This window comes from Echeneis naucrates, chromosome 14 (assembly GCF_900963305.1).
Source record: "Echeneis naucrates chromosome 14, fEcheNa1.1, whole genome shotgun sequence".
In the NCBI taxonomy this organism is placed as follows: Eukaryota; Metazoa; Chordata; class Actinopteri; order Carangiformes; family Echeneidae; genus Echeneis; species Echeneis naucrates.
Genome location: NC_042524.1, coordinates 13,332,708 through 13,358,570, shown reverse-complemented (window position 1 = coordinate 13,358,570; position 25,863 = coordinate 13,332,708). Strand labels below are relative to the sequence as shown.

General features: G+C 40.7%; 3 protein-coding genes across 4 annotated transcripts; 2 read left to right on the top strand and 1 right to left on the bottom strand.

Annotated features, from left to right (window-relative positions):
• The first annotated feature begins 521 nt into the window (after positions 1-521).
• On the top strand, positions 522-18,839 carry rb1 (retinoblastoma 1). The gene is made up of 27 exons (XM_029518941.1): positions 522-971; positions 1,274-1,394; positions 2,030-2,133; positions 2,641-2,775; positions 2,879-2,917; positions 3,032-3,081; positions 3,342-3,452; positions 3,740-3,885; positions 3,996-4,073; positions 4,990-5,099; positions 5,197-5,274; positions 5,953-6,040; positions 6,129-6,245; positions 6,327-6,383; positions 7,130-7,161; positions 7,314-7,390; positions 7,550-7,770; positions 15,120-15,235; positions 15,546-15,700; positions 15,987-16,132; positions 16,276-16,380; positions 16,515-16,628; positions 16,727-16,875; positions 17,023-17,053; positions 17,145-17,287; positions 17,583-17,629; positions 17,733-18,839. Exons 1-27 carry the CDS (start codon positions 862-864, stop codon positions 17,795-17,797), a joined length of 2,745 nt encoding a protein of 914 aa, XP_029374801.1. The 5' UTR covers positions 522-861; the 3' UTR covers positions 17,798-18,839.
• Positions 11,791-14,310, bottom strand: LOC115053999 (lysophosphatidic acid receptor 6-like). Of its 2 annotated transcripts, none has more exons than XM_029518942.1 (2): positions 14,072-14,310; positions 11,791-13,928 (listed from the first exon to the last, which is right to left on the bottom strand). In XM_029518942.1, the coding sequence occupies exon 2, from the start codon at positions 13,834-13,836 to the stop codon at positions 12,736-12,738; it is 1,101 nt and encodes a 366-aa protein (XP_029374802.1). In that variant the 5' UTR covers positions 13,837-13,928; positions 14,072-14,310; the 3' UTR covers positions 11,791-12,735. The 2 variants fall into 2 exon arrangements, with proteins under 2 accessions (XP_029374802.1, XP_029374803.1); XM_029518943.1 differs by having other exon boundaries at positions 12,865-13,025; positions 13,117-14,310.
• Positions 18,840-19,921: 1,082 nt separating the features above from the next.
• Positions 19,922-25,848, top strand: LOC115054098 (short transient receptor potential channel 2-like). Its single transcript, XM_029519117.1, has 13 exons — positions 19,922-19,936; positions 20,250-20,942; positions 21,029-21,229; positions 21,325-21,489; positions 21,610-21,784; positions 21,879-22,079; positions 22,178-22,340; positions 22,451-22,543; positions 23,122-23,314; positions 23,392-23,519; positions 23,614-23,686; positions 23,788-23,905; positions 24,333-25,848. The coding sequence occupies exons 1-13, from the start codon at positions 19,922-19,924 to the stop codon at positions 25,199-25,201; spliced, it is 3,087 nt and encodes a 1,028-aa protein (XP_029374977.1). The 3' UTR covers positions 25,202-25,848.
• Positions 25,849-25,863: the final 15 nt, after the last annotated feature.

Sequence of the window (25,863 nt, the reverse complement as noted above, 5' to 3'; positions counted from 1 at the left end):
TTGAATTTGTTGCAGGCAAAATATCGAAAGTGTTTTAGATAACCTACTGTGATTTTTTGTTTAGTCCTTTATATATATATATATTATAAGTCTATTATTTGGAACAATACCTGATTCGTACCTCTAGAGGGCAATGAATGCACAGACTAAAGTGTTTTAGGTATATTTAATTCATGGTGACCACATAGTATAATTTATGAAACATTTATGAGACATTTTTACATTGACCGAAGAGAAAAGATTATCCTTTGTTAAGTGAGAAAATGCGCAGTAATATGAAAACAGGTCTGCACATCTGCTGCACACTGTAATAACTGTTTGGTGATCAGTCGTCCGCTTCTCTCCTCCACGGTGTTTGCAGCAGAGAAACATTTTGTAGCCCGGCTGGATGGCGGGATATATGCAAAAGAGCGGATGTTGCGTAAACAACTTTCCCGCGTTTTCGTCTCGTGGGTTTGGGTTCGTTCGTTTTCTGCGTGTCACGTGACGGGCCTGAACTCACCCAGTGGCTCGTGAATCACCGCAGAGGACCGGAGACATACACTACGCCATTAACGGCTTGTTTAATGATATGAGCCACATCTCCTGGTTCAAATGGAGATGCGGAACAACCAACCCGAGCCATTTATTTGATTTTTCAGAGGACTGTGTCCGCCTGCGGAGAGCAGCTGGCTCCCGCCGCTCGCTTCCGTGGTACAGATCCAACACACGCGCTTTCAGGAAGTCACTGGGGTTTTGTTGCATTGTTGCTACGGAACTCGTGCAGCGGGATTTAAACTTAGTCAACATTATTTACCGCTTTTAAAGGCGTATTTCCGCATTGAAGTTTACTTTTAGTCCGTTAGCTAACGGGAAACCAAGATGCCACCTAAAAAGCGGAACTCTGGGACGACACAGACCAAGGGGCTGAAGCCCGCTGCTGAAAATTCCTCTCCAGACAAGAAGGACAGTCCAGAGTTGTCTCTTAAAAAGTAAGAGTCTCAGAGTTACTCAGCTCGTCTGCTAAAAGTCTTTCCACCGTCCAGCTGATGCTGGTTTTATTAGCCGTGACCAGCCGTAGCTAGCTGCCCCGGCGGACCCAGGCCTGATTCTGGGGCTAACGCCGGTTTGCTGTTACGGCCTTTAACAACAACTACCAGCTGTCAGCAACTACAAACTGACCACCATCATGCGTAGTTACGTGGTGTGACTCTGTTATAACATGAACATACACCTGCACGGGGAGCCATGTTTGTGAGGTCCGTAACACTGATCACTGCTTTCCATCCTGCAGACACAGAGACAAAGATGTTGAGTTTGTGACCCTGTGCAAGAGCCTTCACGTTACTGGCCTGGTGTGTGACCGAGCCTGGACCCTGTGGAAGACTGTCCAAGAGTCCCTGGATGAAGTCCCTGTATGTATTTAAGTTGCTTCTGGTTGTCCTGTTGAGAGGTCATCATATTGCACTACCAAGTGAAAAAACAAAAGACTCCCCTTTGGAAACAGCTCACTCGCCATCCCCACATTTGGGTCACAATCAAATGGTCATTATAGCGCCCAAACCCCAACCAGTCCATATCAGTGATGCTTGTCAAACAGCTTTAACTGCATCATCCTCGTACAGACATTGTAACACAACACCACAGATTTTTGGACCTTAGAAGGATAATTCAAATAACTAAGATGTTTATGCACACTTAACACTGTCACTAATTCATGTTGTCCTAACTGTGCCCGACATGGTAATCCAGTCTTGTGGTGCGGCCCAGTCTGTGTGATACTTAAGTCACACTTGACAAAGCTCTGGATAATGTAGTTTTTTTCTGCAACATGTCTATTAAATGTTTAATATTTTTTCGTCATCCTTGTTATAAGGAAATGTATACAGTCTAGAACAATTAAAATGTGTTTTTTTTTTTCTTTTTGGTCATGCAAAATTTGTTTGTTGTATCCGATACATTGTATTCTTATTTCAGTCATATTCCACCAGGTCTTCATATAAATTCTCAGGGATTCCAAACATTTATAATTTTTTACATTTTGTTGCAGGACAGTCAAACAAGGCTGTGGGGGGCTTGTCTCTTTGTGACTGTGACAGACATGGATGTTGCCTGTTTCACCTTCACTCAGGTTCTCAAAGCAGTCAATCTGAAGTAAGTGCTCCCAGTGTGCTATTGACAAAAAGTGGCAGCATTCACAGGGCTTGAATTGCAATATCACTGATCTCAATAGACATTCACTGTAGAGATAATGGACAACTGATCTGAGCACAATGAGGTTATTACAGAGATTTCTGTTTGCATATGGTGAAACAGTTTGATTCTTTAGTCAGGAGTATATTTTGTCCCAAGTATAACTTGTTCAGGATGCTTTTTACAATAGAAAACTGCTGTTTTTAAGTTCTACATGTAGAAATCCAATACTTTTATATTTTTCACTTCTCCGGTACAAAGAAAGAGAATGTAAAATTATGTGTGGTATTCAAACAAAAATCTCAGGCATTTTCCCTTTGAAGATTTGTTTTAGCAGTAATATTTAAACGAATTAAAAAAAAAAAAAATCCTATCGTTTAAATTAAAGCTGCATTTACTAAATTTTGGTAAATTTTCTTTGAGTTCTCGTGTAAACACATTTATTTAAGTTCTTTCTTGTTCTTGTAGTGTAAAGCAATTTACAGCTCTGGTGAGGAAACTGGATGTGAACCTGGACACAATTAGCACCAAGGTGAATTCAGCACTCTCAAGACTAGAGAAGAAGTACGATGTGACACTGGCTCTCTACCAGAGATTTGAGAAGTGAGTCAAGACATCCTTTCACTTATGGTGTTCGATTCAGCAAGAGCTATAAGAAATGTTTGTGGCCAAATTGACACGGAACTCTCTAATTGTTTTCATTCAGGAGCTGCAAGAAAATCTTTGCACTGGTTTCTGATGGCAAGTAAGTTGGAAACTTTAGTCTTGAATATATTTATTGCCTTTTGCTTGATAATTGCATGCCTATTAAAACTGTGATGCTAGCGCAAGGTTAACAGTTCAATGTCTGACTTACAAGGGAGAGGGAGACCATACGGAGCTGCTGGACCATGTTTCTTTTGGCCAAAGGTATGTTAAGCCCTTAAACACATTGCATTAAACACAGAAGAAGAAAAACATGCAAGCTCAAGCTGTAAACACACTTGATGGAATACTTTTCATATTGCTTCAGCTTCATCTTTCCATTCTTCCTTCCTTCTCCATTCTCAGCTGTAGAGCTCATATGGATTGGAAAGTTTTCCTCCTCACCATTACAGCTTTGTTGTCTCTAATCTTTAGCAGATGTAATGTGATGGTGTTGCTCATTACTGTATCTCTGCTATCTACAGGAAGGGTCTTGCAGATGGAGGATGACCTGGTCATATCATTCCAGCTGCTGCTTTGTACACTGGAGTTATTTATCAAGCGCTGCCCTCCAGACCTTCTCCAGCCTCTTTACAGTAAGCCTTTATCCTTGAGATTAAGTCCAAGTGGAAGAATGTCTTTATAAATTGAAAAATATTTTTGAGTCACAATGTAGATGTGGCATTAAATCCCAATGTAATCTATTATTTGTTCAAAAATATATATATATCAAGTATATTAAAGAACCATGTTTTGATAGTATGGTAATCGATCAGTCAGTTATGTTCCTCAGCCATGGAAAATAGGAATTGCCATCTCACCATCACAGATTCGGTGTAACTGTCAGTTTTAGATTTTCCAATTTCTTGAACATTTTCCTCAGAATCATCCATCAGTAAAGTCCAAAACCCTCCTACAAGAACATCTCGTCGAAATCAGAGCAAAGTCAAATCCCGACCTCCAGAGCCAGAGGTGGATGTACAGCTTCTTGAAACTTTGAGCAAAGAGAATGGATGCAATGCAGACGAGGTTTGAGCTCTCCTCTTCTTCTTGTATTGCACATTAACAAACATTAACAAATTTCTATGGCCTTTGTTTACTTAGGCATAATTTGTGCTCTATGGCAATCATACTTGCAGGTTAAGAATGTATACCAGACCAGTTTCTCTGCTTTCCTGGACTCACTGGATCTTTCAAGATCCCCAGATTTCCCTCAGGTAGGGGCTGTAATTGTCATAACACCTGCTCTAGTGTTTGGTGTCTGTCTGTTCTGCACATAGTGTTCCATTAGTTATCTTTTACAGCTTGCTGTTGTCATTGTTGAATATTTAAGTGTCTGACGGCTGGTGATCATTCTCTTTGCTGCTCTTAGTTTGTTTTCACATACATGGTGTCAAGAAAATGTGTACTCACGCAGTGATCCTTTGTAGTGTGCCAAGTGGGATATTGCAGAGGCAGGTATTACAGCAGCGAAGACAGGATGCTATTGTTTGCTCACACTGACACACTTCTCTGAAGAAAGATACTGGGCATATTTATTTTGCTGTTAAATTACCCCAGTAACAGTCAGATGAGTGAACGTGTCATTTGTATAAGAGTATTCCATGTCATAATGTTGCTCTGTTGTTCTGACCTAAGAAGTATTTAGATTAATTAAAAAAAAACAAACATTATCTAACATGAAGTGTAATTTTGACATAGATGTGTCTGACTTGTTTCAGAGAGATGTTTATGTTTTTATAAATGTATTAAACGTAACCTGGCATTAATGTAATCACATAATCTCCAGATACATTTTGTAGTTCAACAAGGACTGCACACATAAGTTGTGATGAGACCTGTCTGATTTTCATGAGAAGAGTTGTGAGAGTTCTGTCTTTATGGCTATTAGATTCAAGCCAAGTAAATGTTACTCACAGGTTGTAAATTTGTGGTGACACAGTTCTCAGGTAGTTTAGGAATCTCAAAGTGTCAGTTCCCTCGCATCTGATTCCTTTGCAGTATCATGTTTTCTGTTATTGTGGAGAAAATTCAAACTATTGGATCCAACTGTGATAAAGTGATGGTGTTCATTTTGTGTATCTGGGAATCATCTTGACTGCATGTAACCTCAACTGTTTATTGTCACCCTAGGTGAACGAACTTGACCAACAATATGAAGAAAACTACCTCAAAAGTAGAGACATTGATGGACGACTGTTTTTTGATGGAGATGAGACTGTTCTCGTGCCTAAAGTCGAGATGTAATTGGTTTTCTTCATTATTGATTGGTTTAATGTTGTTAGACATCTTTTTTTAAAATTTAGTGAAAGGTATTAAATAATGTCTCCCTGCACTCAGATCACAGGAGGAGAGAACGCCAAAGAAGAACCTGCCGGATGAAGAAACTATACTCATCCCTCCACAAACTCCAATCAGGTGAAAGATTAGGAGTTAGCCGCCTGTTCTTAATCATGTTTATTGTTTACCCAGCACAGAGGTACTGAAGCTGTTTTCAGGTGAAATCATTTAATCCACTTGTGTGAAAAAAAACAATGAAGGCAGCCTCGCCCTTGTGATTTCAAATGATTTGGGGCATTCTTAACCCAACAATTTTTTGTCTTTGTTCTACAGACATAAAAAAAAGGCAAAAATGTGCCATCGCTGGTAGTTACTTGGTATAAAAGCCAGTATTTACAAATATTAGTGGCCAATTAATAACATTAAATGAATTTTAATTAAATGTTTCTATGAATGAAATTAATATAAGCGGTATAGTGGTTAGCACTGTTGCCCCACAACAAGAAGGTTGCTGGTTCGGTTCGCAGCCTGGGGCCTTTCTGTGTAGTTTGTATGTTCTCCCTGTGCTTGTGAGGGCTTTCTCCGGGTACTCTGGTTTACTTCCACCATCCAAAGACATCATGTTTGGTTTAACTGGTGATTCTAAACTGTCTGTAGGTCTGAGTGTAAGTGGTTGTTGGTCTCTGTCTGTCTCTGTGTGTTGGCCGTGCGATGGACTGGAGACCTTTCCAGGGTGTACCTTGGTCATAGTTTATTAGGTACATTTCATGGTACAAATAGTTTTGAGTTTGTCTGATCTTTATTTTGCCCTATCAGAGCTGCCATGACCTCCATTCAACAGTTGAGGGGTGAGCTCATCTCCACTGGGGACCAGCCATCTACTAACCTGGACAAATATTTTAAAGTGGGTCCCTACCATTATGTATTAAATGTTCTGTTAACCTGCATCTTGCTCCCATAACTTTTCCTGGTTTGCTCTTTGCTGTCGTCAGAATTGCACTGTGGACCCAACACAGGACGTGCTGAAGCGCTTGGAGACACTCGAGCAGACGTTCAGCCAAAGATTTGGTCAGGCAGTCGGCCCACGCTGTGTCATACTTGGCAAGCAGGTATGAGCTCAAACTCCAGATCACCATGTGCCACTTTAAATGATAAAAATGTTTAACTTACATCTTTCTTTCTCCTCTCAGAGATTCACCCTTGGAGTCAGACTATATTATAAAGTCATGGAGGAAATGCTGAAATCAGTGAGTGACTTGTTTGATTTTGCATCATTACTGTAATTTTCCATCAGTTTCTTTCTTTCTTTTTTTTCCAGGTTTCCCAAAATAGATATCATAACATATCACAAATATACATCCACAGTAATCCCTCGCTATATCCCGGTTCACCTTTCGTGCTTTCAGTGCATTGTGGATTTAAAAAAATATTCAATGTAAATCAATATCATGGTTCGCTTGGCACATCGCAGGTTTCTGCAGCCGATCGAAATTTGGTTTCGTCTTCCCAGATGATTTCATACATGCCACACTATTGGCGGAAGAGGCGACATGACCTATGAGAGCATGCTGTTCAGTATCGGGGGCACTGATTGGCTTAGTGACCGCAGCCTCAATTCCCAGCATCCTAGCTTTCATCATCCCACGCCGCTCAGTTTGCTTCCTACGCACGTCTGCAACATCGCTCAGCATGTTTATTTGTGTTTAAGAGTGTAGAAAAGGTTTATAAGAGTGCGTGGGAGCTTTATAAAAGCTTTTAATATATAAAAATATATATAAAAAAAATACATTACAATACCCTGATGAATCACTTTAGCCAATCCTGTTTCTACTTTGCGGATTTTCACATAGTGCAGGGCGTTCTGGAACACCCGCGATAGTTGAGGGATTACTGTATACATATTATATCATAGCTACTGCCTGAAGTGATGTCCTTTCATCTTTTTTTTTTTTTTTTTCACTGCATGATAATATTTATCTTTTTCATTGTGCAGGAAGAGAAGAGGCTGTCTGTGCAAAATTTCAGGTGAATATATCTTTTATATGTGTTGGTCAGTCACCCTCAGTGTATTCACTTACCCTTTAGCTGAACTTTGGAAATGCAGGCATACTTTTGTTGTTTCAATGTGTAATCAAGCATTTTTTGCATTGAGTTGCGTCATATCATTTCCATTTCAGTAAACTTCTCAATGACTCCACATTCCACACATCACTTATGGCCTGCGCTTTGGAGGTGGTCATGGCAACATATGGAGGTGTGTCATGTAATTTGCTAATGAATTAACAACAGACTTTTTTGCATACAATTTCATAACTCAATGTGTTGTATCTTAAAGTTATTAATGAGACAGTGTTATGCTTGCACTGCTTGTGTGTGACAGTTTGTAATTATGTTGTTTACTCCTCACCATTAGAAAGCAGTTTTAAGACTGGAGGATACAACCCTGGTGGTGATGACCCAGCTGAGGCAGATGTGTGTTTCCCCTGGATACTGGATGTTTTCAGACTCTCTGCCTTTGACTTCTACAAGGTTATTGAGAGCTTCATCAAAGCTGAACCCACACTGAGCAAAGATATCGTCAAACATCTGGAGACATGTGAGAACCTCATCATGGAGAGGATTGCATGGAGGACGGTCAGTTTTATCTCACATTATTGCCGCAGTTTGCATATTATATAATCTCACAGTGCTTTAATAAGACACACATAACACACGCATTATATAGAATTTGTTGGAAAATGGAAAACACTCCATCTGTATGTTTGTGAAAATTTACTAAACTTCAGGAACAACTGAAATGACACATTAATTTAAAATATCAATTGCTACATAGTGTTACGTAGTAGAATGCACATAAATTCTGTGTTCACAACATACGAACATGCTCATCTCTATCCACAGATGAAGTTTTACTGAACAAAATAATTTTCTAACTTAAGCATTTCCTAATATGGGACTGAAAATCAGACTCCTCCAGAGAAACACAAAACCAGTTCAATCAATTGTAATTCATGCAAAATAACAGAATAAATGTTAAACACATATAGAGCTACCTGCAACGTTCTTTACAAAGTAGTGAATACAGCAACACATACAGTACTGAATGTGAATAGACAGATCAGTAGTCAGTGTCACTGGCTGCAACTGCCTCCAACACTGTGTGCTTCCTTATGCAGCAGGCTACTGGAGAAATAGTAAATGAGTGGATTTAGGCAGCAATTGCAACTGGCCAGTGACAGCACTATAGGGTGTGCAGCCTTGGTCACCTTGGCCAGGCCACAATGGGACAGCAGCCCCACATGTGTGAGGGTGTATCCCAGCAAGTTGATGTGATAGGGAAGGAAGCACAAAAGGAAGATGCCTAGCACCCAGTAAATGATTGTGAGAGTGTGTCGGCGAATGCGGCGCTGGCTGCGAGAACGATGTCTTGGCTGGCGAAGCACGCTCAGCACTCTGCAGTAACTGTAGACAAGTAGCATAGTGGGCAACAGAAATGACCCCAGCACCAGACCCAGGGCTGCTAGTATCATGGTTTGGTGGTGTTGCAAGGATGGATCCAATAGACAGGGCTGGTGTTGTTGAGCGGCCGCAAAGCGCAGCAGAGGCAGAGTCACACTCAGCCCCAGTACCAGGCACCAGATTCCCCCACTTACCACCTGGGCCACACGGAGCCTACGCAGTGTTGATGCAAGTGGGTGCACAACAGCAAAATAACGGTCTACTGCGATGCACACCAGGAAGAAGATGCCCCCATACAGGCTGATGTATTTGAGGGTGAAAGTGAGGTGGCAGTAAGTCCAACTGAGCTCTCTTCTGGAGGAAAAGGCTTGAGCCCTGTAGTTGTAGTAGTAGATTCTCAGAGGTAGAGAGATCACAAAAAACAAGTCAGCAGCTGACAGACTGATCATGTAGATGGCTGTGCTGTTGATGGTGCAGGGAGATAAACACAGTCTGCGTAGAGCCAAGCTGTTAGTAGCCAACCCCAGCAGGAAGATGATACTGTAGGACACTTGATAAAAAGTAAAGCGGTAGCTGGTGTCCACAGTGCAGTTAGACAGAGGTGAGAATGGCTTGGTTGGTACATCAGTCATATTCCACAGCTCCATGTCTTAAAATGATTTCATGCTCCAACAATTAAAACCATTCAGTAGCTGTAATACCTGAAGAAAATGAGACCAGTTAAAGTGAACTTAATATAAAATGTATCAGGTAGCAGAGTGAGTAGCCTTTTTTGAACAGTTAAACCTGTGTCTTCATCAACTCAAAATCTCTCCTGTATTATAGTAATACTGCTACAGCTGACATATCTGAATTAATGTTTGATATCCAAGATGAGAGTTGAACAGTTTCAGTCAATAAAGTTTGATTGCTCCCATAAAACAAGCAAACATTTGGTTTTGTTACAGGCAGAGCGGGGGAAAAAGAAACACTTTGTGTATGCAATACTGTTCACCTGCAGTAAATAAATATTGACAAACTCGTAAAGTTAGGCCTTCGTTGAGGTTGTCAGAGGTGCTAATTGAAAACTTTTTATACTGTAGTTTATAGTATATAAGAACATATAGAGTGATACCGCTATCATTTAGGAAACCAGGATAACCAGGATTTTTTTTTTTTAATCAATTGACATCAACTGTTTTTAGAAATTGATAAACTGAACAACTGTGCTCACTGAGGATGAAGTTAAGCTTGGGTTTATTAACTTGACAATGATTAAATCATGATTAATTATATTTGCCACTAATTTCACAATTCTCAGAGTAGGAAAAAAAACCAAGCCAGGAATTAACTATTGCTATAGCGTAATTTTTAGTCAGTTGTCCCTTTTTTCTGTATGTCAAGCATCATTATTTGATAGACATTAAAATTCTTCTTTTACATGTATGTGTAGATGAGGTTTATAAAACAAATTTCTCTTTTCTAGCCCCTTAATTATATGAGGCAACTATTCACATTCAGTCTCTAACTCTTTTTTTATTTCACTTTCATTTCTTATTTTATTGTAGCTGCTATGAGTCTTGCAAAATATCTGTACAGATTTTACACAGAGTTGCAAAGCATGTAACAGTTTCTGACTGTTAATGTCATCACAGTTACTATTATTTGGTTTTTATTTTAAAAAGCCAAAAGAAAAGATATTACATACTAAAACATCTTCCAATATTAAGTTTTGTGGACTGTCATCGTTTCCACTAAACCCCATTAAACTGATGCAGTTACATCTGTCTTCATTTTATAAAATGTCCATATCTTGACCCATTGTCATCCATGTGGATAAAACTCCCTGACGATAGTTGTGAAATAGATAAATTTTTATCACTCACCAGTATCAGGGTTTCATTCGAGCAGCAACTGATAACAGCAACAAGATGACTAACACACAAGCCAGGGTCTCTCTCTAACCCCCCACTCCCTTTCCCTTGTTCCATCTTCCACTCTCTCTCTGTCACTCACACACCCACACCCCCACCCCACCCCCACACACACATACACACATACATTTATTCTTTTTGCACTTTTTTTTTTATCTCTGAGTCACATTGGTTAGAGAGACTGAGTTTAATCACCAACTAGGGATTTCTCTTTGAACTGAGTTTTGTGATTAGAATTAAATTTAAGGAGAGTTTCATTTCTGTCACAGAGGGACTCATGTTTATGCTTTCCCAATAAAAACCCACGCTAGTGATTGGAGTTAATCATTCACTATTTTCAGACAGTTTATAGTAAAACGACAGTATTAATGCAGCCATCTATCCTGTATGTCAATGGAAGCAGCGCTTAGTGTAGAGCTGCGTCATGAGCATGACTGAGGGAGCCAGAAAAATTATTTGATGGCATTGTAATAAATCGAACTAAAGTAATGAGAGTCTTGTGACTATGGGTTTTTACTAAATATCCACATCAGGTTTTTCAATACACTCCGAACTCAGACAGCAAAACTTCATTAGTCAAAATTGGAAGTAGGTAAAACTGCAATTAAATGTCTCTGTCCAAATAACCTCGACTCAGGGAGTGTTATTCTACTATGGCTCATATTATGAAAACTTTACACATCAGTTTCCCCTTACTACACAATCTGAAATATAAATATATAAAAATAAAAAAATCAAGAACACAATTGAAAAATAACCAGTTTAGATTTATTCTCCTGTGTACAAAAAATTAACCTTCAAGTTACAATTATCAATAAAAGCAGAAATAGGATGGTCTGTTTTTACTATTTAATTCAATAAATCATCTTCATACACAGTAAAAAGTGATCAGATAATGTGTCAGCCTTGAGTTAAAATTATTATTTTTTTTTTTTTCTCAAACAAAGACATGATTGCAGTACAAATATTTCAGTCCTGCCCTGTGTAAGCTCTGCTGCAGCACATGTTGTAATGTACGGTGTTCAAATATGGCTAAATAAGAGTTTATTCTCACTAGAGCTGGATCTACTTGAAGCAGCCACCCTTGTACTGTATTTTGTAAATGTTCATTTCTCATAGGAGGCATGTTGTCGCTCGCCTGCTTTAGTTTCACAATCTTTATAATCAGTGCATGGTGATGATGAGACTCCTCTTGTCAGTGCAGAGCCTCAGGCACTGACTCTTACAAGGAATCCAGCAGTGCTCAGTCTTGCAGTGCATAGCTTTTACAAGATGGGGCAAATTTTTCACATGCATTCATATTCCATTGGTATTTAGGTGCTTGATTTTTTTTTTTTTCCTGTTAAACTTACAAAATGTGGCCTTTAAAAATTTGTGTTTAAAATTCCCTCTGACCTTGAATTTAATTTACCACATACTCCATTTTTGGTGTAGAAAATTAGCAGAGGAGGTTGAGAATTTCTTGCACGTTTTTAACCCTCCCTACATTTCCTGCTACCAGTATTTTAGATAAGGCCATTGGCCATGGTAATCCTATATTGCATCATGCAGTGCAGTTGTAAATCGTTGGCCACACCTGTAAACTGTACAGAAACTTGAATCATGTATTGTGCATTCATGGCATTGGCTAATCACGTTAGTTTGACTCATCAGTCTTGACGAAAGATTTGGTTGCACCTAAAGAGGCATGCGGGTAACAGATATACAGCTATTTTCAAAGATTAAAAGCACACCATTCCATCAAATCAGTAGCAGATAAGAATTTTAACAAAAGTTATTAACTCTTTTATTTGTTTTCAGTATAAAGAGTAAATGCTGTGATAGAACATGCTGCTCTTTCACGTGTATAACATTCTTAGTGAGGCCACAAATTCTTAGAAACAGCACAGCACATGAAAAAGTCGTAATACTGTCTCACAATTGCTTAAGAATAATTTCACAACAGGAGAATCTGCACTGAGGAATACATGTATAATTACAATGGCATGTAAAAATTACAATTCTTATTTCCATCACAGTGCACATGACTAGGCTTACACACCTGTCATTTTCACTAATACAATTTATGAACACATAACTCAATTTCTGTACAGTAGACACTGAGAGCGACTCCTTAGTAACCACTGTGTTTACCATTGTTATCCTCAAGGCCGCGCCATTTCAGATCCAACTCAGGTCTCACCAACCGTACTCACTGAATTAATTGTGTCACATAACAGAGTTGTTATTACACTGCAGACTCATTGAGCATTTTTGATCTCATGTTTATTAGAGTCAGGTGTTTTGGTGTTGTGTTTGGACTACTTTGCGTGCTGTCCATCTGTAGTCTGTCAAATAGCCTGGTACCATTGTGCCATGCCATGGACTTGCGTTTGATGGAGTTCTGAATAGTCCCTGAAGTGAAGTAGTAAATGACTGGATCAAAGCAACAGTTGGTCACTGCTATACACAGAGCAATGGGGTAGATTGTTCTGACCACATATTCTGCAAAACATCCCCTTAGGACATTGGAGCGGACTAGAGCATAAAAGATGAGATTGACATTGTAGGGAATAAAACAAAAGCAGAAGATGAGCAGATGCACAAGAATCATCCTCAAGATCTTTACCTTGTTGAGGTTCCCTCCACGGGAGATAGTTTGCGGCTTCCTCAGTGTCCGTAACACCATGACTGAGCAAAACACATTCACCAGCAATGGGATGATGAAGCCCACTGTCTCAATAAACACCACCACCTTAGACAGCTCGGACTTCCACTGTTTTTTGGAGTAGTTTTCAAAGCAAAAGTTTGAGGAGGAGTTGGCATTTTTGGGTGAAGTGGTGTCCAAAAGAAATCCTGTGGGTATACTTCCAGAAAGAACCATCACCCACACCATGCAGCAGGCCAGTTTGGCATTTCGCTTTGTACGAATAGTCTGGGACCGGAATGGGTGCACGATAGCCAGGAAACGGTCAACGCTGATGCAGGTGAGGAATAAAATACTGCCATACATATTGGTGTAGAACAAGGCCACTGAGATCTTGCACAGCACACTCCCAAAGAGCCAGTCACGTTTGATGAAGTAAACGATACGGAAAGGCAAGCTGAGGACGAAGAGAGAGTCTGACACAACAAGGTTTATCATGTATGTCGTGGTCTCATTTCGTAGCTTCAGTGTGCAGCCAAAAATGTACACAGCCACCATGTTGAAGAGGAGTCCCACTACAAACACCAGGCTGAAAACAGTGCTGTACAAAGGGTATTTGAATTCATCGCTCTTATTACAACTCATGTAATTCTGAGGGGCGCTCATAGCACTGTAGTTGGTTTGTAGGTTGCTGTTATACATCTTTAAGCTATGCTGGTGAGCTTATGATGTATACAGAACAAAAACCTTCCTGTAAGTTGCGTGTTTGTACGTCCATAAAAATCCAAGTTCCGCTTGTGAATCCAACCATGTGCAGCAGGTAGGAGAAACACAGAAAAAACTGTGTCATTTGTGTTGTGAAATTATTGCAGAAGTTTGTTTGGTCCTACGTTACAAAATACTGAGAAGAAAAGCTTAGAGCAACTGCATAAAATACCTCTAATGGTATCCAACGTTCCTTCCATCAGTTGGCCTCATTGGATGTCCAGTGTTCCTTTCAGTCACAGTTGAAATGTTTTTCCCTAGTCATCTCTCTCTCCTCAACTCTGTGAATAGTGAAGTGGTTCTTCTCCTCTCTTGCTCTCCTGTCTGTTCCTGTAGCAGCCCTGGGGCAGTGGACATGCTGGTTGTTACACTACTCCTCCTTCACAATAAATCACCAGCCTTATAGCAGGCTGCAAGTCAGAGGCTCCAGCACTAATATCTTAGTAGGCTATTGAAACAGAGGGAGGAGTCTCCACTGGGGACAAAGTCCTCCCATCACTGTTTTATTTCATTCACTTGATATTTGAATAGCGAGGTTTTATCAGAACTCAGTGTGGTCTGTGACTCACAGTTACATTAATTCCGGGATTAAAAGTAGAGATTTATTTGTTGGACAGTAGATTGCATTGTGTTTTGTGTGAGCTTTTAGGGTTTTTCACTTTTGCCATCAGTAGACAAAGAATACAAAACTGATGAGTGCAATGATTTAAGTAATCTATAGAAAATCTGACAGTGTGGTGTCTGCCACCGAAGGTTGTACAAAGCATCAGATATCACGTGTACTTTGGAAATGGGTGTGACGAGTATGATGTGAAGAATGTACCTGTAGCAGGTCTGTACCTGAAGTCAAAGTGGATGAGTTGCAAGCACACCCACTTTCCTGTCTGATCTCATCTCAGCTTTCTTTGGTATGATATGTCAATATACATCATTTATAGTCAGTCTTCCAGGCTTTCCAGAAATTTGAATATTGAACACAACTATAACACCAAGGGAAGTGTTGTGAATAAGACAACACTGTGATTGTTGTTGTAGAATGTGATCTGCAGTAGTTCTTCTATGTCTAAGATTTTACGTGTAGATTGATTGTGAAATGATTTCATGTCTTGACAGAGGTTGGTAAGCTACGCAGTGGTTGGGTTTAATTGGGTTTTCGATTTGGAACAGGATTTATGTGCCCCTGTGGTAAAGTGTATAAACCATCATGTTTGTCTCTACAGGGCTCCCCACTGTTTGAACTGCTGAAACAGGAGCATGAGGGCGGAGCAGCAGAACAGGTGGAGACACCGGCCAGTTTCAACCAACCACTGCAGCACAACCACACTGCAGCTGACCTGTGAGTGTGTTACCTCACAATCTGTCTGTTTTTTAGCTATGAGACCTTCTTTGACCCTAAAACCCTCTTCACTGTTGTGAAATCACTATTTCGCAAGTGTAGTAATTTGTCACTTTTTAGTCATTGATGAACAAACTGTTGTAGTCACCATCTGTATTCCTTTTTGTATTTTAGAGCATCTGCTACTTTATTCTAAACCCTCTTATAATCTTTTGTTGAGAATTTTAATTAGCCATGTACTTTTGTTTACTCTGACACTCTAGTGTTGGTGGACCAATCAGTCTCAATACTTTCCCCACTGTTTCTCCAGATATCTTTCCCCTGTGCGTCCAGGCCATCGTGTCTTGCCTCCGGAATTCCCGGCAACTCCCGGCTCTCCAGCCACATCTCAGGTTCCTACACAGGCTGCCAGTCAAACTCCACGACACCCTAAGTCCAATTCTCTCAGCCTCTTCTATAAAAAATGTAAGATATAATTTAAGCTCTTATTTCTGTTGATGCAGTTATATTTCCTTCAAAACATTTTGCATAATAAAGACTAACAAAACCTAAAACGGTATCACATCACAAATACAATGGGTAATATTGCAATGTACAATTCAGTCATCTCCATCTTGTCCTCATTCGTCCGTGACGTGTTTCCTTATAAGAAACAAAGTAATTTGGAGGAAAAAATCAGTTGGCTATATTCAGTACAGTCCTCCACTGCAGCAGTTTGTATCTAACTGTGTCTCTGGGTCTGTCTCTGTAGTATACCGCCTGGCCTATTCACGGCTGAAGATACTCTGTTCTTACCTGCTGTCCTCCCACTCTGAACTCGAGCCCATCATATGGACACTTTTCCAGCACACACTGCAGCACGAGTATGAACTGATGCGAGACCGTCACCTTGACCAGGTCATTAGACAAAATGCTGCTTTCTCCAGTTCTCTTTTTTTGTCTTTTTCACTCACTCTCTCTAAAAACATCGCTCTCCTGATATTTGTTTTTCCTATTTGTTTTGTTATTATTTTTCTCAAACTGCCTCTCAATTTTTGCAGCTGATGATGTCAGCCATGTATGCCATATGCAAAGTAAAGAGTGTCGATCTGCGCTTCAAGACCATCGTAACAGCGTACAAGAACATGCCCAACACCAACCAGGAGGTGATAAAACTTTTTTTTTTTTTATTTCATTCATAATGCTTGTTTAAGAGACTGTAGGTTTTACCATGCGTCTTGTTGAATCGTGATTTTATGTCTTCTTTAACAACGGATCTCCTCATGTGACTGTGCTGCAGACCTTTAAGCATGTGTTGATCACTGAGGGCCACTATGACTCCATCATTGTCTTTTACAACCAAGTGTTCATGCAGAAGCTGAAAACCAACATCCTGCAGTATGCATCCACTAGGGTGAGGCACCTTCCCCATCAATGGCTGCAGCTTAGTTTTAATAATGGGTGCAACCATCTAAACATATCTACCAACTCAAATTCCAACATTTTTTCTAGCCACCTACACTCTCTCCAATCCCGCAAATACCACGCAGCCCTTACAAGTTTCCCAACTCACCTCTGCGTGTGCCTGGCAGCAACAATGTGTACATCTCCCCTTTGAAAAGCCCTCGCATGTCTCCGGGGATCATGACTCCTCGCTCCAGGTCAGTTCTTTACAATCATGGCAGTTTGATGTTCTCCTTAGACAACATCTGTGATTCAGCAGCACCTTTGAAGTAGCATCACCTTTACATAGATTTGGGAGAAGTCTGTTTCCCCATGATTTTTCTCATGTGTGTTTACTTTTACAGAATGCTGGTATCCATTGGTGAATCTTTTGGGGTGTGTATGTCTCTATAGAATATTGAAATAAAATCTAAATTCCGCGCCTCTTTTCTTCAGTGGCTCTGTTGTTTCTTTTTTCTGTCTTTAGCTGTCCAGTCGGTTCCAGAAGATCAACCAAATGGTCAACAGCAGCGAACGCTCCTTTAAGAGGACTCTGGATCTTGGCTCCTCTCCGAAGCCTCTGAAGAGGTTACGCTTTGACATGGATGGGCAGGATGAAGCCGATGGCAGGTCAGTTATAGATGCCGTTTTCTTTGCCATGTTATTTTATCACCCCGCTTTACCAGCATGAAAGCAGCTTATACAGAAACTAAACAGTCATTAAAAATGTACACTTTTTTTTTGTTTAAAGAGACACTAAACACACACAAATGAAAGATGAAGAGGTGGCTCTTTAGCAATTAAATATTATTACTAAGTAAAGAGAGACATCAAGGGAAAGGAGCTTCAGTTTTTGTCCAACTGAATCCAACACATTTATTTATTTTATTTTATTGAATCATTTAATGTATATTTAAATTTACAGCAAATCTGGTGGTGACTCTACACTGATACAGAAGCTTGCTGAGATGAGTAAGTGAAAACTTCTTTGCATATTCAGTCCCTTTTTTTGTTTTTGTTCTGCACATATTTCTACTGTCAGTTGTACAATTGTGGATCTGTATTTTTCTTCTAGGCTCCACCCGGAGTCGTATGCAGGAGCAGAAGATGAAGGAAGATGCAGAGGCAAAGAAGGAATAATTCTCAAACCTACTGAACTGACCTGCACTGTTCTCCACAACATGGATACTATGTTTAGTTAACACTCAAAGAAAGAACTCTGTACATTTAGAAAGGGGTTTTAGTTTTAGTATTTAACTTTGTGTTTGGGGAGTGATATGTGAATATGGAGGACTTTCTCCTCTCTCTTTTTTTGTTGATTTTGTCGAGGCTTTGACAGAAGCATTTTAACTAAATAATGTGTGTCATTGAGTTTAATTTGAATTTGAATTGTCTGAGATAAAGTATGTTTGTTTCTAAGAGTAGTTTTATTTGTGGATGTTATAAGAGATCGTTTTCACTGTCTTATTAATGTTCAGTTGTCAAGAGCGTTGTACAGACACATTGCTGGTTATCTGTTGTTAAATAATTGTTTGAGTCTCACCAGCATCAGGATCTTTGTATTGTGACATCATTCTTTTGGGTACATTTCAGATTTTTTTTATTTCAAAACTTTCAATCATTATGCAACATTTTAAATGTTAAATCATGATTTTTCTCAGCAAAAAAGGTTCATGTTCACTACTGCATGTTTGACAACTAATTGGGAAAATTTTAATTTGTGCCATCAAGCAAGAACCTAAAACTATCAAGATCGCTGAAAAGGAAAATCCTACATCATTTGCACGCAGCCGAAATTCATTATTCTATTGCAGTCTGAAAGGCACCGGTCACAGATGATGTCTTCCTTTGTAACAATTCGTTTAGTTGTAATTTTGGCTCTACTTTTTCATCTTTAAACTACATCACACATTCTATGCTAACACCTTTTTACTACAGTTAAAGAAACCCTGTTTTGTTTTTGTTTTTCATGTGTGCAGTCATATTTTTCTACACAGCTGAGTTTATTTTCATTTTTAAAGTATTCTGCGAAAGAAGGGGAAATGAGTGCTACAAAGAATATACACCACATAGCAAGTTCATGTGGACTGTATATCATGTCAAAATATCACTATAAATGTCAGTTACCAGAGTTTTGTTTTGGTTTTGTTTTTTTTTTTTAAATTAAAACGTGTTTATATTGTACTTATTGATGTAGTTCCTTTACATAGTAAATATTTTTCTGAAAATATAATGTTTTTGTATTTGTTTGCACAGAGGTCACTGCATGCAATTGATTTCTTTCGCAAGTCAGTTGGCCAAAGACAGGAGTGAATGAGCATCTTACAACTATTAGATTTTTCTTCACCAAATATATCAGTGGTGATTACAAATTAACTGAGGTAAATAGACTTTGGAATTTAATTGGCATCATTGATGTTTTTCATTAAAATAAGCCATATTCACAAGGACCTCATCTGTAGGTCCTAAGCAGTCCTTTCCCTCCCTCTGCTGTGCAAGACTGCATTCACAAGAAGCAGCAGCCAGACAGGATTCATTTATGAGGAACATGGCAGTTCAGTGAGAAGGCTGATGCCTGAGTGGTCCTCAGACTGTTGTTACCTAAGAGAGTCGACTTGTTTCAGGCAAAATGTGATTCTACAATATTCATTTGCATGTATGTGTGAATTGTGACTGATTCTGATAAAGAGCCAGTGATGATCTCTGAGCCACATCTCAAAAGCATTGGGGTGAAACAGCCCACGTAATTTTAGGAAGGAGACAGGAATGGACTCCCAAAAGGCAAAAAGAATGAAAAGTGATCTTTGATTTGAAGCTCCTTGTTTTTCCCACTGTTTTGAACGCCCCGGTCCTCTGGGGAAAAGGGATAACAGCTGCTGCCTGTTCAGTAGCAGCTGCTTTAATTGTACCACTGCGCTGTTTCCAGTGCGGAGACCAGACCTAATTCCTGTTTGAATGCAGTTACAGTTTGTTCTGGGACCAGCCGAGCACGGAGCGCTTATAACTGGTTACATGTTAATTGGCATTGCCCCGTGGGGGGGTGGAAGGGTGTTATCGAATTTGTGTGTGCTGGGTCCGTGCAGTCAGCTGGTAGCACATGATCGTAGGACACCAAAGTGCTCACTCCTCCTCAGGTCTGAGCTGCCTCTGAAATCCACTTTATTCAAGATAGATGGAGAAAGGTTTTATTTCATGTCTACAGAGAGTATGACCGTGTTGTCACCTTAGGTTCAGACTTTGAATTGTCTTACTTTGTCTTCAGGGATGGAAAACCTCACGGTAAGCAAAGTTTGATTTTCACTTTTTCTTCTTTTTTTTTTTTTGGTTTCATCACGCTCATATAAAAAATTGGGTAAATCTTAAACTATTGTGCTCTGCTTGTCCTAAAAAAAAAACTTTAGTCCATCACCTAAAATAGAGGATTTATATTTAGAAAATAAATACTCTTGTAATATTTCAAAATCCCTCCAGTCTAACCATTTAGCTTTTATGAAATCAGCCTATTAACTGCTTTTTCCCGGTTGGCTCACAGTTTTTTAGTATGTGTGACTGGACATTTTAAGCTGCTTCTGACCTCTGTCCTGTCTCTCAGCCTGAACAATGGCGCGAGATCATGAACAAGAAGATGCAGTTCCCTCCGGAGCTCATCAGTGCTATTCAGGAAGGGAAAATAGACCTGCTGTGTGGACTCTTGAAAACTGGTGATGGCATCGTCCGCCAGTTGGATGAATCTGAGGACCGCCAGTGGAGAGAGGCCCTCAACCTGTCCATCTGCCTGGGCAATGAGGATGTCATGGACACTCTCCTGCAGGGAGTGAAATTTGATTTCCGTCAGATTCACGAGGCCCTGCTGGTGGCTGTGGACACCAACCAGCCCAGAGTGGTGAAGCGCCTGTTGGACCGTCTGGACCAGGAGAAAGGCAACAAGATGGATGTACGCTCTTTCTCTCAGGCTATCTTTGACCATTCTATCGACAATTCCCAGTTCGCGCCAGGAGTAACCCCTCTGACGCTGGCCTGTCAGAAAGACCTTTATGATATAGTCACCATGCTCACCCAAAAGGGTCACGTCATCCCATGGCCACATAAGATATCCTGCGCCTGTCTGGAGTGTCGAAACGGGCGGCAGTATGACCTGTTGAAGTTCTCCTTGTCTCGCATCAACACCTATCGTGGCATTGCCAGCCGGGCCTACCTGTCCGTCACCTCTGATGATGCCATGCTCAGCGCTTTCAGCCTCAGCAGAGAGCTAAGGAAGCTCTCACAAAAAGAGCCAGAGTTCAAGGTCTCATGATGTTTCAGAGTGTCCCTGCTTACTGTTCAACTTTGTGTTCGTGTTTGTGTCGTTTGACCTGTGACTCGTATCTGCAGCCTCAGTATCTGAGCCTCGAGACGCTCTGCCAAGAGTTCGCTGTTGAGCTTCTGGGCATGTGCCGCAACCAGAGTGAGGTGACCACAATTCTTAACAGTTGTGGGGACGAGAGCCAGGATGCCTTAAATGAGCAGGCCTTTGAGGAGGGAATACCCAACCTGTCACGGCTGCGACTTGCTGTCAACTACAACCAGAAGCAGGTAAGTAGATGGAGTAACGGCTTTGAAGCAGACACCAGCCATTGAAGACTTAACCATCTCTGTCTTTCTCTGTATTTCCGTTCTCTCTCAAACAGTTTGTGGCGCACCCAATCTGCCAGCAGGTACTCTCCTCCATCTGGTGTGGGAACCTGGCGGGCTGGAGAGGCAGCAGGACAGCCTGGAAGCTGTTTGTCTCTGTAGGGATCTTCCTCACCATGCCCATTCTCTGCCTGGTATACTGGGTGGCACCGAAGTCTAAGGTCACATTGCTCAACAATCACAGCTGCGACAGCCTGGTTGAATTTTATGTGTCATGTCAAACTCACGTGTGACACATTCAGCTCGTGAAACATGAAGCTATTAATCTCTCTTTTCACTAGGTAGGAAAAATCCTCAAAATTCCTGTGATCAAGTTTCTCCTCCACTCAGCCTCCTATCTGTGGTTTCTCATCACATTACTTGGAGAATCAATCACAATGGAGCTTTATCGAGACAAGTTTGCCTCCCGGCAGCAGAACATCCTGCACAGCTCCTTCCACATGGTTTGGGTGGTTGGTACGTTCACTCTTGATTTTTAACCTTGATGATGCACGCAGAAAGCTCAAGCCATACAGTAGGCTCAAGGATCACACTGTGCTGCCGCCCGTAGGATTCTTCTGGTATGAGTGTAAGGAAGTGTGGATCGAAGGGCTGCGGAGTTACTTCCTGGACTGGTGGAACTGCCTGGACATGATGGTGCTCAGCATGTACCTGGCGTCCTTTACGTTACGTGTGCTTATAATGCTCAAAGGTTACTTCCTCTGCCACGACCATACGGGCACAGACGAGTGTGTTTATTTCACTCAGACAGGTGAGGAAATCGAATGTGTCCGCATTTGCTGTCGGGTGTTATTGGAATTGGAGTGTTAATCCCCAACGGCTCTGTCGCTGTGTGAAATGGACCCTCAGTGCGTAAGGACTGGCATCAGGAGGACCCCCAGCTGATTGCAGAGGTGCTGTTTGCAGTGACCAGCATGCTGAGCTTCACACGGCTGGCGTACATCCTGCCGGCTCACGAGTCTCTGGGAACGCTTCAGATCTCCATAGGGAAGATGATTGATGACATGATGAGGCACATGATACATGTTTATTTTTTTTTTTTGTATTTGTTTATTTGTTATTGCCAATTACCCCGGGACACATTATAGGAGCACTGATAATGCTTTCTTCCCTCCCTCTTAGGTTCATGTTCCTGTTGATGATCATTGGCACGGCTTTCCTCTGTGGCATCAACAATGTCTATGTGCCCTACGTCATCTCTCCACATCTTGGCAGGTATGAGTCTGAGCTGACTGCAAGGTTACAAATGTACAAGTTAAAGGGTAAAAGAGTGCTTTGGCATTTTGGGAAACATGTTTCTATGGCTGGTTTTTCTGATGTAATTAAATATGAATGCAGAGCCAGCAGGCGATTGGCCTTCATATTTAAGGCCAATCGCCTTCATATTTCATCAAAGAATGTACTCTATCATGTTTGGTTAAGTATAAAATCCTTCATTTGTGTTGGTAAAATATTTATCAAGGCTTGGTACTGGGTTACTTCTTGGCCTCAGTGAGGTTGTCAGCACAAACATATTTATGGGTGCATTGCCAAAATGTATGATCATCAGAACAATCAATAATGATAAATCATTTATCACATATATAACATTTCCGGACACATTCATTTTGGTTATTTCTGTTTGACTCTTTTTGAAACTTACTTGAACTTTCCGGAAACAGCAAAACAATTGAGACGTGCTAATTTCAAACTGAAACTGGATCTTATAAACTCTCTGCATTTAGAGAGGGGTAGCTGAGGGTTTTTGGATGGTTAGTTAAATAATGAGAACACTCTCCACTGCTCTGCTGCAGGTTTAATGAGACCTTCCACTTCCTGTTTTGGACCATGTTCGGTGTGGCCAACCAGGACTACGTTGACATGCCCCAGTTTGTGTTAGCAGAGTTTGTAGGAAGGATTCTGTACGGCATCTTCACGCTCGTCATCGTCATCATCCTGCTCAACATGCTCATTGCTATGATCACTAACTCCTTTCAGAAAATTGAGGTAACTACTGCATCGCATCTGCATCAAAAGTATAAACCCTACGGATGATCCATAACACCCAAACATTTTTATTTCAGGATGATGCAGACGTTGAATGGAAATTTGCACGGTCTAAATTGTACCTCAGTTACTTCCGAGAGGGCCTCACCATACCTGTCCCCTTCAACATCATCCCCTCACCCAAAGCTGTCTTTTATATCTTAAGGTGAGCACTAAAACTTCAGTATCGCTTTACTTTGCAAAGACACATCTGTGTTTTAGTAGTTTTTTAATTGATTCGGATAAAAATCCTCCTTCAGGGGTATCTTCAGACAAATCTGCTGCTGCTGCAGCTTGAACTCTGAGCAAAAATATCCCCCAATCACCTCCATGGTAAGTGTGTGTTAAATGTTCATACATAGCTAATTTTACACTGCATCAATGTGTGTGATAGTAAAACATTTTCTTTTTTTAAACCTTTATGATGCATTAAGGCCAACGATAAGGGACCTGAAGACTGCCAGTTGCCTTACCGGCAGCAGGTGATCAGGGCTCTGGTGCAGCGCTACATCGAGTCAGCGCGCAGAGAGTTTGAAGAGACCAAGAGAAAAGGTAACTGTGAGGCTGGTACCAGTCTGTCAGAACCCAGCACTGGGTTAATGATCTAAAAAAGTGACAAAGTCAGTGTCATCAAAAAACTGATGGGCGTGAAATAAAAAACAAAACAAAACATATGAACACATCAACTGAACCACATTATAATAAAAATTGTGACAATGAAGCTTTAGAAAGGAATAAAAAAGACTCATTTTGATTTACTGGAACAATTACTTCCAATAATAGTGATGAATAAAGCACCTGACATGAACTGGTAGAGAAAAAATTATTTACTACAGCCCACTACTATGCAGCTTGGAATTATGGCATTTGAGCCAAAAAGTCACACTTGAATTCAGTCTCACAGCCTGCGGAAGCCACAATTATTTATTATTGAAATATCTGAATGCTGTGTTGTGATTGGATGATTCTCTTCCCTCAGACATCGGTAATCGCATCACTGAGCTAAGCAAAGCAGTTTCCAGGATGCACAATGACATGAAAATGATCCAGCAGCTTCTGGTGAATGATGGACACATCGCAAGTGACGCACTAACCAGAGATGGCTCCTCCATACTGGGGAAATACATCATCGGTGCCAAGAACAATTTCAGGGGTTTCACCAGCAGACAAGAGGACAAAAACACATCACTTAACGTGACAGTTCACCACGAGGAGGAAGAGGTGGCTAAAAAGGAAGTTGGCTCAGACACAAAGCAGGAGTCAGACACGGTGGGTGAATGTGGAGCTGCGGGGCCAATGCAGGTAACAGACTGTGATGTGGTGAAGATGGAGGAAGGCAGAGCTGGAGTAAACGCAGAGGACGAGAAGGAAGCTGAGAAGGCAGAGAAGGTCGAAGCAGACGATGACGACAACGGTTACAGTGAAGTAAAAGAGGAGGGCGCGGCAGTGACAAGTTTTAATGACACAGAAGAGAAGGCAAAAGCTGAGGTCACACAGGATGAGGCGGAAAACAAAAGGGAAGAAGACATGCCCGAGGTGAGTGACCAACACACAGAGACGACTGAATCGACGGAGGTCGGCACTACAGAGACAGAGACAAAAAAAATCATAGTAAAGTTCAAGGACTTGGAACTACAGGAAAAAAAGGTGGAGGCAAGATGGATAAAGGGTAGAAGCTTTGAGCAAAACATAGCAGACAAGTCTTTTGTCAGAGAGATAGACGACAAACCTGGAAACAAGACCTTTCCCTCACCGACAGGCAGCAGCAGCTCCCAGGACACAGGCTTCGGTTCGCAGGAAGGGGAGGGGTCGATTGATGGGCCAGTAGTGAGCCCGCAATCTGAGTGATTACCCACTTTAAAGATCACACGGACTTTTTGGGTTTTTGCTTTTTGGTCATCTGGGAGGGTTTGTGTTTCTATACATGCACCCTGATTACTTTTATGTGGGATTTGAGACAGGGAGCTTCATCGCGTTGGCTCTGCCAATCAAATTTCACCAAACAGTTGGGGAAATTGGATCTTTTTAATAGTTGTACAGTATATAACAAATTTTTCTTACTATTTCTTACTTTCTGATGAAAATTTCCACCTCATTAATTTATACATCCTCAACAAGGTACCTTAAAAAAGTGCCAGCAAATTCAGTTTCACATACAGGAGTTTATGATCTAACGGTCCATCATCAAGGGATTTAAACGAGACTTAATTACAATCACGCAAACTTTGTGGCGTGATAATGACATCACATTTTAAAAAGACCAATGGTTTTAATGGCAAAAATGCCAGCCTTAAGAGATTAGTTACTATAGCAGACTATCTACTGGATATTTGTAAGCTGATAAGCTGTCATAGGTAGTTTCACTGCTCCTTTACACTGGATGTCTGTCTAAATCACTGCCAATTCCAGTTCTGTCACTCTGGTTTCTTGTCATATGATATTCAAGTGCAGGAAAGTAGCCTCATGTTCAATGAATGTTTTTCACAATTACAGTTCTTTGTGAAACAAAA

Excerpts from the sequence above, each read along its gene's own strand:
- rb1 (XM_029518941.1), top strand. The coding sequence starts at position 862 with ATGCCACCTAAAAAGCGGAACTCTGGGACGACACAGACCAAGGGGCTG. Across the intron at positions 2,918-3,031 it reads GCACTGGTTTCTGATGGCAA|GGAGAGGGAGACCATACGGA; the intron begins GTAAGTTGGAAA and ends CTGACTTACAAG. Across the intron at positions 15,236-15,545 it reads AACCACACTGCAGCTGACCT|ATATCTTTCCCCTGTGCGTC; the intron begins GTGAGTGTGTTA and ends CTGTTTCTCCAG.
- LOC115053999 (XM_029518942.1), bottom strand. The coding sequence starts at position 13,836 with ATGTATAACAGCAACCTACAAACCAACTACAGTGCTATGAGCGCCCCT.
- LOC115054098 (XM_029519117.1), top strand. Across the intron at positions 22,341-22,450 it reads ATGATTGATGACATGATGAG|GTTCATGTTCCTGTTGATGA; the intron begins GCACATGATACA and ends CCTCCCTCTTAG. Across the intron at positions 23,687-23,787 it reads ATCCCCCAATCACCTCCATG|GCCAACGATAAGGGACCTGA; the intron begins GTAAGTGTGTGT and ends TGATGCATTAAG.